The sequence below is a fragment of the Eptesicus fuscus genome, chromosome 8 (genome assembly GCF_027574615.1).
Source record: "Eptesicus fuscus isolate TK198812 chromosome 8, DD_ASM_mEF_20220401, whole genome shotgun sequence".
NCBI lineage: Eukaryota > Metazoa > Chordata > Mammalia > Chiroptera > Vespertilionidae > Eptesicus > Eptesicus fuscus.
In genome coordinates, this window is record NC_072480.1 from 3504266 (window position 1) to 3518606 (window position 14341).

At 43.4% G+C, this 14341-nt stretch overlaps 1 protein-coding gene and 1 long non-coding RNA gene across 3 annotated transcripts in view; one reads left to right on the plus strand and one right to left on the minus strand.

The window, feature by feature from the left end:
• The window catches only part of RFXAP (regulatory factor X associated protein), a 60628-nt gene extending 51619 nt beyond the window's left edge, over window positions 1-9009 (minus strand). Inside the window, exons 1-3 of one of the 2 annotated variants that reach the window (XM_054720368.1) lie at window positions 8321-8862; window positions 5847-5954; window positions 1720-1826 (exon numbers count right to left, since the gene is read on the minus strand). In XM_054720368.1, coding sequence (XP_054576343.1) covers window positions 1720-1826; window positions 5847-5954; window positions 8321-8803 — 698 coding nt within the window. In that variant the 5' untranslated portion in view covers window positions 8804-8862. Of the gene's footprint in view, window positions 1-623; window positions 1827-5846; window positions 5955-8320 lie in introns of those variants that run through there. The other variant, XM_028137464.2, reaches the window with a different exon arrangement.
• Window positions 9010-9441: 432 nt separating this feature from the next.
• The window catches only part of LOC129150027 (uncharacterized), a 52250-nt gene continuing 47350 nt past the window's right edge, over window positions 9442-14341 (plus strand). Inside the window, exon 1 of the long non-coding RNA XR_008556811.1 lies at window positions 9442-9516. This is a non-coding gene — a long non-coding RNA (uncharacterized LOC129150027). The remainder of the gene's footprint in view (window positions 9517-14341) is intronic.

The following is a 14341-nucleotide window of genomic DNA, read 5'->3' on the forward strand; positions in this document are numbered from 1 at the left end:
TTCGCACTTGTAAGAAAAACATCCTTGCCTCAAAACATCCTATTTTTCTGCTATCCTGTTATTCTACAAAACATTTTGTAGTTTCAACTAGCTCCAAGATTCCTCCTCCTTCCACCCTGTACCCTATCTACCTAATTCTGCTTCTCACTCCTCTCAGTATTACATGAAATCCCTTTTGTTTTAATTCAGCTCTCACTGGCCTAGTTCCATCCTTTCCTATTCTTCCTATTCTATTTGTAAAAGCACAGTTGACTTTTTTCCCACATAAAAATTTAACTTACACTATAGGGATTCAATAAAGCTCCCAACACCATAAGCTAGAGAACAAGTAACAGTTAATTACAAATGCAAATCAATTCTTCTGTATCCAGTCTGAAGCAACTACAGAATAGAGTAAGTGAATCAGACAACTCAAAGGTCAACAAGTGAACTTTAATGAATAATTTTGGTAAAAGTGTTTTTGCACAGATATGCAAGTCTAAAGCATATAAAAATGAACAAAAAGATTCTTTCCCTCCTTAAGTACTTCTTAGTACAGCTATGACTCAGTTTAACTTACATATTTCAGAGTTTAAAAACAAGAAGCTGACACAGTTTTGCAGTTAAACTTGAGACACCTACATTTATTGTTCTAACACTGGACATACTGTAATTTGTTACTCTTATTGATAGGTTTGCCTTTTAAAAGTTTTCCTAGGAAAAAAATATAAGAAAAAAGTAACTATATATATTAGCATCATTCTTCAAACATTATTTAGGGATAACACAGTCTTAAGTATAGCTCAATTTTTAAAAACATTGACAAAATGCTGGAATGTTATTCTTATTTTCAGGATCTCTTATTGAAAAATACATGAGTATTAAAAAAATAATTTTGTCCTGGCACTGGTGGGATGAACTTACATCTATACTGTTCACAAAATCAACACACAACAGTGTCTGCTTTAAAAGAGATCAACACTAACAGGTAACATGAAGAAGAGAAGCGAACTTGTGGAGGTGCATTCATTCCAGTGCACTATTAATCCTTCTCGGGTTTCACTAGCACATTCCTAAAAACAGATACATACCCTAATTTCACAGATATTTAACAATTTAACTTTCCCTACAGATATAAAGTATGCTTACCTCTTTAACAGCTCCAGTCTGAATTGTAAAAAGTCTCCCAACACATTTTTTCATCACAGGTAGCTATCAGTGTTTCTTAACAGGAATATGACTAGCATTGTGAATAAGAAATTCTTACTTGTTTGGGGCCATTCCAAATACTGCAGAACATGTAGCATTCCTGGCTCATTCACTAAAAGCCTGCAGGTTTCACAGTCACTGTGAAACATGCCACATTTCCAACTGCCCCTTGGATGAGAACCACTGAGTTAGACCCAAGATTAATGTCAAGTAATTTCATAACTTTCACAGAAAGTAACTGCTTCAGAATCTTCAGTAACAATGACAGAAGAACATTTTGTTAAAAACACATTATAATTAAATGTTATTTTAAAAAGATAAGCTGATTTCTTTAAACTTATGATGATCTGAAAGGATCAGTTACATAAAGTGCAATCCCTATTTATCCCCAAATGCACACATATATTTACAGGAAAATAACTCCTTATGTTCTACTGGCATATCTTATCCCACCTATCTTAGTATAAAAATATTTTTGTCTACTACAATAAGATAAAAAAACATGTAGACCTTCTTAATAAATTCCCTCACACTGATGTTCCTGAAAACTGCTGCTGTTTTTGCTCCAAAACTTGCTGATTTAATAGCTGTTGTTGTTTCTGTAAAAACTGCACCACTTCTGGGCTTCTTAATAATGACTTAAAAAGAAAAAACAAAAAAACATATTTATTAATAGCATTATTTTTATGGGATTAGATTGTAAACTTGATACGACATTACTGCTATGTCCCTACACAAGATACAATATGCTTAGAAAACAAAACATGCCTAAATTACTGTTTTCATCTTATACACTGCATTTAAACTGTCCTATCTAATAAAAGAGTAATATGCAAATTGACTGTTCAATTCTTTATATGGTATGCTTCTTGGTGTCCCGCAAGTTTTTTTCCCCTGGCCTTTGTTCTGTGGTGGGAAGCTTACAAATGCCCTGTAGTCCTAACATTTCTCTCCTATTTCTGTTTGTTAGTAATTATTCTTACAGAATTGGGAACCGACCAGCCAGCAGCTTGGCATGTTCCATTAATATAAGGGAAGTGAAATTATCAGAACAATTCATAATGTATTTATTAGATACTGGAAGACAATAACTAGAACACCCAGTAAAAGTCAGACATTAGCAACAGGGAGCTACTTCAGCAACCTTTAGAGAAAATATCCCTGCATCCTTTTCCCAGACAGTGGGTCCCAATGCATAAAGGTCCCCATATGTGACTTTCTTCCCAAAATGAATGTATCCTATCTAATAAAAGAGTGATATGCAAATTAACCATCACTCTGCTACACCCACAAGCCATGCCCACCAGCCAATGAGGAGCGAGTATGCAAATTAACCCAACCAAGATGGCTGCGGCCATGGAGCGAGCAGGAGGCTTGGGTTTCCCTGGCAATGGAGGAAGCCAAACTTTCCACACACCCTGCCTGGTTGGCCCAGGCCTCCACTCAAGGCTACAAAGTTTAAATTATAGAAGATAAATAAATCCCAACAAAAATGGCAGCAGCCACAAAGCTGGAGAGAGCAGGAGGATTGAGTTGCCCCCGGCGATGGAGGAAGCCAAGCTTCCCACAGCCCTGGCCTGCCTTGGTCTCTGCTCAAGGCTACAAAGTTTCAATTATCGAAGATAAATAAATCCCAGATCCCAGGGCCTCCACTTGGGTCACCGGGGGGCGTGGCCAGCCTGCAAACCACCACAGGCCCCTCACCCAGGCTGCCCCATGCCCCAAGGAACCCCCACCCTGATCTGGGACACCCTTCAGGGCAAAACAGTCGGCCCCCATCCGTGCAGCAGGCCTCTATCCTATCTAATAAAAGAATAATATGCAAATTGACAATCACTCCAACACACAAGATGGCTATCCCCATGTGGTCAAAGATGGCTGTCCCCATGTGGACACAAGATGGCTGTGACAAGATGGCCTGCAGGGGAGGGCAGTTAGGGGTGACCAGGCCTGCAGGGAGGGCAGTTAGGGGTGACCAGGCCTGCAGGGGAGGGCAGTTAGAGGCAAACAGGCTGGCAGGGGAGCAGTTAGGCATCAATCAGGCTGGCAGGCAGAAGCGGTTAGGGGCAATCAGGAAGGCAGGCAGGCGAGCGGTTGGGAGCCAGCAGTCCTGGATTGTGAGAGGGATCCCAGATTGGAGAGGGTGCAGGCTGGGCTAAGGGACACCCTCCCCCCCCATGCATGAATTTCGTGCACCGGGCCTCAAGTAAAGTAATAAAATTTGACGTCATACATCAAAATACTAAAATCTAAAAACAGTGGGTAAAAACCGATCTTATTGGTGACTTCGTACACAAAGGAAATGTTTTATATGATATAGAGGCCCGATGCATGAAATTCGTGCAAGAGTAGGCTCTCGAAGCCCTGGCTTTGTCTGGAAGGTCGCCTGGAAGGTCGTCCGGATGGTCATCCAGGTGGCCGTTGGGTTGATTTGCATATTACTCTTTTATTATTATAGATGCCAGCATATATATTCTCTATAAAACATAAGAGTAAATAGCCAATAGCACTGACCCAGGATTAGAGCAGGAAAATGAAAAGAGGCCACATGTGAAAATGGCAGTTAAATGACACTTTGAAAATACATTTAAGATTGGTATTAGAACTCAAATTTCTCCATGAACCTACTAAGTCTTTCTGAAGAAATAAAAAATTGTGTGTTTATTTGGTGTGTGTGTGTGTGTTTAAACATAGGTATGTGTGCATTGATAGGTACATTACCAAAGTTTCTGAAAAGAAAGAATACAACTGCTTTAAAATAGCCAATACTTTTTGTACATGTTTCATTTTAAAATACAGTTGTAATCATATAACAAATATAATAGACTATGGTTAATATGTTTTTGCTATAATAAAATAGATATAAAATTGATGAAAAATAAAACTCTGTCTCCAATAAATTAAAAAAGATAAACTGAAAAGAAGAAATAGAAATACTATCATTAAACACTAATTTTAAAATTTAACATTATAGCACAGTACATTTTCTATTTATTAGTTTTATATAAAATTTAGTTGTATAAACTATCCAACATTTTATTAAATAAATGTATAACAGTCTTCTTAATTGTTATGAAACTGTTGAGCGTTTAGGTTGTTTATACTACTATTTTACTATTTATGATAAATTCATTTCTGACACTATCTTTATGCTTAACATTATTCATATTTAGGGTTTATTTTCTGTAAACATCTTTACAGTAAATATGATTTCTGAGTCAAAGGGGATGCTTGAAAGTGTTCAAGTGCTTTCTAGAAGCATTATGCCAATATATGATGCCACCAACAGAACAAAATTAGAGTGTCCATTTCATGGAACCCTCAATATCACTGTGTTATTTAAATTGTTTCCACTTATGGTTATTGTTTATTGTATTATCAATATTGCATTACTGTATACCTTTGTATATAATTTAATGGTAGAAATTCTGCTGTTTCCTCCTTGTTATATCTTTTGCAATGTACCAAAGCCAAATTTTTTCCTCAACAACTCATATTTTACATAACAAAAATGTTAACCATAGTTTTTTAATATTTGCTACAAATATTTTTCCTGTTATTTAAGTATGCGTTTTTACTTTTTACCATTTTTTACTTTAGTGCATTGTTATTTTTATCACCATTTTTTACTTTAGCATTTTTTACGTAGTCACATTCATAATCTTCTCTTTGAAATTTTGTCTATCTCTTTTAAACTAAAAAATTCCCATTCCAGATTTTTAAAAAACATTTTTATTAATTTTTATAACTATTTAAAAACAAATCATTACTAGTCTTTTTTGAGAGAGGAAGGGAGAGGGAGAGAGAAACATCTATGTGAGAACAGAACATAGATAGGCTGCCTCCTGCATGCCGAATACTGGGGATTGAGCCCACAACCCAGGCATGTGTCCTAACAGGAAATCAAACTGGCAATCTTTCTGTGCACGGGACAATGCCCACAAGGGCCAGGGCTTCCATTCCAGATTTTTGAGATAAAGTCCTAATTCTATTTTTTTAATTAAAAAAAAATCTTTATCAGGAATTTATTTCCATTTATAGTGTCCTTTCTTTTTGTCCTCAAGTTATTTTCCAATTATTCCTGTATTTATTGAGTAATCTCTCCTGAGTTCTGATATCTTCTATCAAATATATAATAGAGATCCTTATTAAATATTGGTATAATTATATTTCAACACCATTAAAGCACTATTCCACAAACTCCAGAATTCAGTATAAGAAGTCTATTTTAAAATCCCAGCTTGCTCAGATATCCAGGCTTAGGCAATGAAGATATAGGATTAAAAGTATTCCTGCTCAGCCATGCACTGAGAGGTCATGGGTTCCATTCCCAGTCAGGGCACATGACTGGATTTCAGGCTCCATTCCCAGTAGAGGGTGTGCAGGAGTGGGCCAATCGATATTTTGATGTTTCTCTCTCCCCCACAGCTCCCTTCCTTTGTCTGTCTCTCTCTAAAACAAACAAACAAACAAAAACAAAAATATAAAAACTTTAAAAAAAATTCCTGCTCATACACTCTTGGGAAGAGCATTATGAGCATTCAGGTAGAGGCACAATTCTGATGAGCAGTCTAACAATTTTTTAAATCTAAACTTTCCATTTATAACAAACAACTTTTGTTAACAGACTTGTAACTACTTAAAAAACAGATACTTACCAGTCTTTTTTGATTTAACACTTGCTCTAAAAGTGTAGGTCTTGCAGGACGGTCCCCCAAAGCTCCTGTTCTTTGTTTAACAATTGAGAGAATGCTATCTGCGCTTTCCTGGAATAAATTATAAAAATGCAAATAGGATCAACATTTAACAAAGTAATTCATGATTACAGCCATTTCAATGATGACGTAAATAGGTCTTTGATTCTCTTCCTTTTTGTCCAGTCCCTGGACAAGTAATAGGCAAAATGTTGACAATTAAGTTGATGTAACACTCCTCACTCCCTCTCCCTCTAGGACAGTGGTCGGCAAACTCATTAGTCCACAGAGCCAAATATCAACAGTACAACAATTGAAATTTCTTTTGAGAGCCAAATTTTTTAAACTTAAACTTCTTCTAACGCCACTTCTTCAAAATAGACTCGCTCAGGCAGTGGTATTTTGTGGAAGAGCCACACTCAAGGGGCCAAAGAGCCGCATGTGGCTCGCGAGCCGCAGTTTGCCAACCACGGCTCTAGGATTTCAAACCTGGGATCTTCAGTATCTTTAAGGGTCTTAAAATTAATAGTGGGGCAGAAGTAGTGGTGGGGAGGGGTACAAAGAGTTACTTGTGAGCTATTGTCAATCTTATAAAAAACGCCTAGTAGAAATTGAATATTCTCTTCATAAAAGCTATCCAGGCCAAAACAAAGTCTGCCTGCCTTTGGTTGAATATATGAACTCAAAGGCAACTTACATATTAGATGTTCTAACTGGCACTTTTTTGTCCAAATAACAACAAAAAAATAAGGGGGGAGGCAGTAAAATATTGCTTAAGGCAACAACTGACAAGACAAAGCTTTCAAAATTTGAAAGTTTTAAGGAGAAAAATGACAAACTGGTTTTGAAAAAGAATGGAAAACACTAGCATAAACAAAATAGGTGAGTCCTGAAATGACATTATGACATCATTACCCAAACAAAATCAGTAGCACTTCCTACCAAATATGTACCCCCTAGTTATCTGATAGAATCTTAAACAGTTACATTTCCTGGCCTAACAAAACACGGTGTGTTGTTCTAGTTGGCTCCAACATTCTCAATACATGATACAGTATGGACCACATCCAAAAGTTCTGACTAAACAAATATAAAACTGGAAATGTCTTACTTTATAGTCATGCCTACTGTGAGTTTACCCATCTCTTTGCTCTTCATTTTGGTTATTACCAAAACTGTTTTTTCCTCTTGGGCTTCACTCTACTGGCCTCTGAATTGTCTATTAGAATATCCCTTTACTTTTTTCATTATAAGAAAAGCAAGGCTGACAGGAGGATGCTCCTTCAGAGGGAAGCAGCACTAAAAGCACCTCAAATCAAGATGAGTGGGTTACCACCCCAATAAACACATTTTGGATTTAAAAAAAAAATGTTCAATCCCTAAACAATTTAGGCTTCAAAATGTAAAAACAAAAATATAACAACTATATAAAGAGTATTCTAATACCCAGGAAAAGCCAAAGTAATTTCTCCCTTCCTCTTTCCTTAAAGGGTTAACTTTATCTATGGGGCTAATTTTTTAAAATTAAACTTATTGGGAAAAGATTGGTTAATCATCCTATATAATAAAACCTTAATATGCAAATCGACCAAACGGCGGAATGACCAGTTGCTATGATGCGCACTCACCACCAGGGGGCAGATGCAGAACACAGGAGCTGCCCCCTGGTGGTCAGTACACTCCCACAGGGGGCGCTGGGCTCAGCCAGAAGCCAGGCTGATGGCTGGCGAGAGCAGCGGCAGTGGAGGGAGCTTTTCCTGCCTCCACGTCAGTGCTAAGGACCCCTCGGGGGATGTCCAACACCAGCCTATGACTTTAACTGCCAACACAGTTCAATTCAAACAATCTAAAAACCTTCTGAGGCACATACCCCATTATTATTCAATTACTTTTCTCCAGAGGTACTAAAAAAAAAGTAGTAGTGAGAACAGGGGACTAAGCCTGGGTCACTGAGAACAGGGTATTAAGTACAGGGGTACAGGGAGCAGAGTGCTAAGCACCGTGATACTCAAGACAGGAAGCTGACAACAGACAGGGTAGTGAAAACAGTGAGATTACCGTCTCCAAAGTACCAATTCTTCTGGGCTCCTGTCTCTTTGCCTGCTCCTTTGGTGATGAACCGGATCAGTCATTTACTATCTGTCCTTCCAGTTCATATCCCAGACCTTAGAAATTACATCTTTTCTGAAGTGCAACATCACTGTCATTGAAATTTATTCATCTATCACAAGGATGCAACAGAACTATTAAGGCTTTGCACACGTTTGTATGAACTTTAAGGCAAGCACTCACTCACTCTCCAGCCTCCAGTCCAGCCAAGCAACAGGGTCCACAGCGGGCCAGTGGGCAGGGGCAGGGGCAGGGAATGAGGTCTGCACAAGAGCGGGTTGCTCCCCCCGCCCCCGCCCCGCCCCCGGACCCTAGCTAAAGTCCAATACCTCCAGTTTGACGCTCCCCGCACCGCCGGCCGGGGCGGCCCCGCCGCAGGTCAGGGCCTGGTCACTTTTCTTCTTCTTGTACTTGTCCTTGTACATCTTGTTGCGGTGTTTCTTGCACATCCACGGCTTGCGTTGCTTGGCCACCTGGCTCGTGGTTTCGCTGCAGCCCTCGTAAGTGCAGGTCTTGCACACGCTGCCCCCGCCGCCGGCCCGCCGCTGGGCGCCCCCGCCGCCGCCCTCGCCCCCGGAGTGGGTCTCTTCGTCCTCCAGGTCCTCCAAACTAGCCGCGCTCTCGCCTCCCGCCGGAGGGTCCGACGTGTCCAGCAGGTCGGCTTCGTCCTCCCCCGCTTCCTCCTCTCCATCCCCCGCCCCTTCACCAGGACACCTCATGGGCGGGCCCGCCCCGGCACTGCCCCCCAGCGCAGGAGCCGGCCTCCGGGCGCCCTCGGCCGCGGCGGCCTCCGGCCTTCCGCAGGGACGCATCACCAGGAAGGTGAGCCGCGAGGCCCCCGCCTGGCCTGGGGCGGGAGCCGGGGCCGGGGCCGGGCCCAGCACAGCGGCTGGGGCCCCGGGGCGGAGCGCACCACAGGCGGCAGCCGGCCCCGCGCCCTCGGCGACACCCGGCCCCTCCGTGGTGCTGAGGCCTGGCGGGAGGGCACCACCCAGCCTCGCCGCACCTGGCTCCCAACGTCACCTCGCAAACCCGCTCCGAAGGCCGGCGACAGGAAAAGGGGCGGGCCCGCGGTGGTGCCCGAACTGCGCCTGCGCGGCTGCGCAGACCAATGGTTACGGCGTTTTCCCTGGAGCTGACCAGGGAACGGGGCGGGGCGTCTCTTAGGGGCGGGGCTGAGCGCTGCGGGCAGAACCGACTGCGCAGGTGCTGGTCCAGCGGCCTGTGGAGGCGGCCAGCACCGCTACTTCTTGGGTGGCCTGTGCAGAATTCTGGTGGCAGAAGGCAATTCAGTGCTTTTTTTTAAAAAAAAAAACAAAAACCTGAAACCCACACTGTTTAAAACGTTTCAAAGAACTTTTGTCCTAAGTCCATTAAGATTGATCCTGAGCAACCTCATGATTTGTGGCGTTAGGACGCTGATTGTGAAAGATGCTCTGCGCACGCGGCCTGAAGTGGAGGTGTGAAGCTGAGTGGCACCACCAGACAGCCGTGGGTGAAGGCAGAGACGACCTACCTGAAACTGGTATCGTGGAGAGGGAGTGGGCCAGACCCGGGGCCAAGCTGTACTTGTGTTGGGAGCTAAATGGTTTACTCTTTTTTTTAAACTTCTTTATTGATTAAGGTATTACATATGTGTCCTCATCTCCCCATTACTCCCCCAACCCCCCCCCTCATGCCCTCACCCCCCTGTTGTCTGTGTCCATTGGTTAAGCTTACATGCATACTCTTGTTAGTCTTCACCAGAGGATGTTTTTTCCATTGATATTTTAGAGCAGTGGTTGGCAAACCGCAGCTCGAGAGCCACATGCGGCTCTTTGGCCCCTGAGTGTGGCTCTTCCACAAAATACCACGTGCAGGCGCGCACGTACAGTGCGATTGAAACTTCGTGGCCCATGCGCAGAAGTTGGTTTTCGGCCTGGGCGAGTCTATTTTGAAGAAGTGGTTCTAACACTGAGCCACACTCAAGGGGCCAAAGAGCCGCATGCGGCTCACAAGCCGAGGTTTCCCGACCACTGTTTTAGAGGAAAGAAGGTGAGAGGGTGGGGGGAGGGCAGCATTGATGTGGGAGAGACACATGATTGGTTGCCTCACGCCAAGGGACCAAACCTGCAACCCAAAGTATACACGTTGTTGACCAGGAATCCAACCCCGAAGCTTTGGTGTGCAGGCCTGCACTCTAACCACTGGGCACTGGGGATGTGCTCCCCTGCCGCAGCAGCTGGCCAGGGCTAAATGATTTACCCCTTTTTAAAAACAAAACAAAACATATGTTTATGGATTTCGGAGAGGAAGGGAGAGGGAGAGAGAGAAGCATCAATGAGGAGAGAGAATCACTGATCTGCTGCCTCCTGCATGCCCCCTATTGGGGATGAGCCTGCAATCCAGGTATATGCCATTGACTGGAATTGAACCCAGGACCCTTCAGTCTGATGCTGCTCTATCCACTGAGCCAAACCAGCTAGGGCTAAATGATTTACTCTTGATAAATTTGTTTTTCTCCCTTGGAACTTATTTCTTTAATTGTTAATACTGTGGTAGACATGAGCAGAGCAAAGACAATGGGCCTGGTACAGAAGGTCACCAGGACAGAAAGCCCCAGATGCCTAGCAAAGGGCAATTGTAGGGTGGGATCTCACTCCCAGAGTGACCTTTCCACCCCTACGTATCCCTGATACTGTGGTTTGGACCCCTGACCTTTCCTCCCTAAAGGTAACATCTAGGCCTCAGTTTTTTCAGCTGTAGGCCCACATAAGCAATAAAACAGCCACAGCTGACTTAAGTACCAGCTGCACTGAATAATGACCCCTGCCCTGGTGCTGGCCAATCAATCAGTGGAGACCACAACCCTGAAAGGGCTCACCTGGAAAACTGCTGAATATTCTATTTAGATCTTCCCCTAAAAGCTCCGCCCTTCAATAACCCTTAGGAAGAAGGACCCAGTGACCTCTCCCTCCCAGGAACACCCCTATGCCTTCATTTCCTCCTCCCCTTCCCTAAACCTCCCCCCAGGCACCTTACTACTAGCGTCCTCACTCCCAAGCTTCTTTTACCTCTATAACTTGTTTCCTAAGCCCATTTCTTCTAGAAATTACTTTTTTGCCTCTGTGATTAGCCAAATAAATATTTTCTTAGAGATTTGGTCTTGGCTCTTAATTCTTTCCTAGCCAAAATTCAAGTACCAAGGTTGCTGAACCCTGGTCCAGTCTGACACAAATGGGTTCCCTCCCCCTAAAACGTTATGATAGTGGGGAATGACACATAATAAGAATAGAGCCACCGTTGTTTAGGAATTATGAACCTTAGTCAGATGGAAGTTCCATTTTTAATTTTTGAGGAAACTCCATACTGTTTTCCACAGTGGCTGCACCAGTCTGCATTCCCACCAGCAGTTCAGGAGGGTTCCTGTTTCTCTGCATCCTCTCCAGCACTTGTTGTTTGTTGATTTGTTGATGACAGCCATTCTGACAGTGTGACATGGTAACTCATTGTCATTTTGATATGCATCTCTCAGATGATTACTGACTTTGAGCATGTTTCCATATGTCTCTCGGCCTTCTGTGTTGTTGGAAGCTGCCCATTGCCTCCACTAGCAGAAGGAGGTGGACAAGGAACCCAGAAGGCTGGTCAACCTTGAGGCTCTGGCAAGGGTCAGAGCCATACACCCACTGTTTAGTCGAGACAATGGTAGCTGAAGCAACTTTCACCTTTTAGTCTTATGTAAATCCTTACTGATAAGATAGTTAGTTTGCCTGTTATTGGAAATTGCCTGCCTAAGGATCCCAAACCTGAATGAAAGGGATCGAAGGCCAGAGCAAAGCGGAGTCCTCTCCTAGGCTTCTGCCTGGCCCCCAATTCCCAAATTAATATTTTCTTGTCTAGTCTCTTTCATTTGTGTGCGGCCTCCTCCAGAGCCCAAACCCTGAACCTGAACCCTGAACCATGTGGGACATGGGAGGGACACTCACAACTGGCAGCCCAACGTGGGGCACTTGCAACTGGCAGCCCAACATAGGGTACTCGCACTGTGTGTCCTTTTTTAAAAAGTGTCTATTTAGGTCCGTTGCTCATTTTTTTTTTTTTAAGATATTTTATTGATTTTTTACAGAGAGGAAGAGAGAGGGATAGAGAGTTAGAAACATCCCTGAGAGAGAAACATCGATCAGCTGCCTCTTGCACACCCCCTACTGGGGATGTGCCCGCAACCAAGGTACATGCCCCTGACCGGAATCGAACCCGGGACCCTTGAGTCCACAGGCCGACGCTCTATCCACTGAGCCAAACCGGTTTTGGCCGTTGCCCATTTTTTTATTGGATTGTTTATCTTCCTTTTGTTAAGTTGTATGAGTTCCCTGTAAATGTTGGAGATTCAACCCTTATTGGAGATAACATTGGCAAATATGTTCTCCCATGCAGTGGGCTTCCTTGTTGTTTTGTTGATGGTTTCTTTTGCTGTGCAGAAGCTTTTTATTTTGATGTAGTCCCATTTGTTCATTTTCTCCTTAGTTTCCATTATCCTAGGAGCGGTATCGGTAAAGATATTGCTAGGACACATGTCTGATATTTTGCTGCCTGTGGATTCTTCTAACATTTTTATGGTTTCCCATCTTACATTTAAGTCCTTTATCCATTTTGATTTTATTTTTGTGTATGGTGTAAGTTGGTGGTCTAGTTTCATTTTTTTGCATGTATCTGTCCAATTTTCCCAATATCATTTATTGAAGAGACTGTCTTGACTCCATTGTATGCTCTTGCCTCCTTTGTCAAATATTAATTGAGCATAAATACATTTGATCCAATAATCCCACTTCTAGGAATATATCCCAAGAAAACAGAAACACCAATCAGAAAGGATATATGCACCCCTATGTTCATAGCAGCACAATTTACAATAGCTAAGATTTGGAAACAGCCTAAGTGCCCATCAGCAGATGAGTGGATTATAAAACTGTGATACATCTACACAATGGAATACTATGGTGCTATAAAAAAGAAGGAATTTTTACCATTTGCAACAGCATGGATGGACCTGGAGAGCATTATGCTAAGTGAAATAAGCCAGTCAGAGAAAGATAAATATCACATGATCTCACTCATATGTGGGATATAATGAACAACATAAACTGATGAACAAAAATAGATGCAGAGACAGAGAAGCATTGATGAGACCATCCAACCTCAGAAAGAAGGCAGGGGAGAGAGGATTAGAGATCAACCCAAGGACTTGTATGCATGAATATTAGCATAACCAATGGAAACAGACACTAGGGTGGTGGGGGCTTGTCCTGGGGGATGAGAGTGGCTGGGGGCATGAGGGAGTCAATCAGGGAAAAAGGAGACATATGTAATATTTTAAACAATAAAAGAAGAGGGAGGTTATCTACACTCTTTGGGCAAACCCTCCATGTTAATATTTACATAATTTTAACTAGATCTTTAAAAATAATTATCCTGCCTGGCCAATGGGGCTCAGTGCTTGAGTGTCACCCTATGATCCAGGAAGTCACAGTTTGATCCTTAGGGTACATGCCTGGATTGCAGGCTCTATCCTCAACATCATTGTTAGTTCTATTTCTCTCTCCTTCTCTATTCCTCTCTGAAATCAAGAAAAATATATTTAAAAAAATAAAAATAAATTACCATTTGCAACAGCATGGATAGACCTGGAGAACATTATGCTAAGTGAAATAAGCCAGTTAGAGAAAGGAAAATACTCTGGAATGTAATAAACAAACTGAACTAACAAGTACAATAGAAACATATTCATAGACTAGAGGCCTGGTGCATGAAATTCATGCATTGGGGGGATCCCCTCAGCCCAGCCTGCACCCTCTCCAATCCAGGACCCCTCAGGGGATGTCTGACTGCTGGTTTAGGCCCAATCCTGGGGATAGAGCCTGAACCAGCAATTGGACATCCCTCTCGCAATCCGGGACTGCTGGCTCCTAACTGCTCGCCTGCCTGCCTGCCTGATCACCCCTAACTGCCCCCCCCACCAGCCTGATCACCCCTAACCACCTCTGCCTGCTGGCATGGTCACCCCTAACTGCCTCCCCTGCCAGCCTGGTTGCCCCCAACTGCCCCTACCCAGCTGGCCTGGTCGCCCCCAACTACCCCCTTCTGCCGGCCTGGTTGCCCCTAACTGCCCTCCCAACTGGCCTGGTTGCCCTCTACTCCCCCCCCCCCCCACCAGCCTGGTTGCCCCTTACTACCCCCCAGCCGGCCTGGTTGCCCCCAACTGCCTCCCCTTTGCTGGCCTGGTTGCCTGTAACTGCCCCCCCCTGCAAGCCTGATCGCCCCCAACTACCCCCCACCACCACCACCACCAGCCTGGTCATCCCCAACTGCGC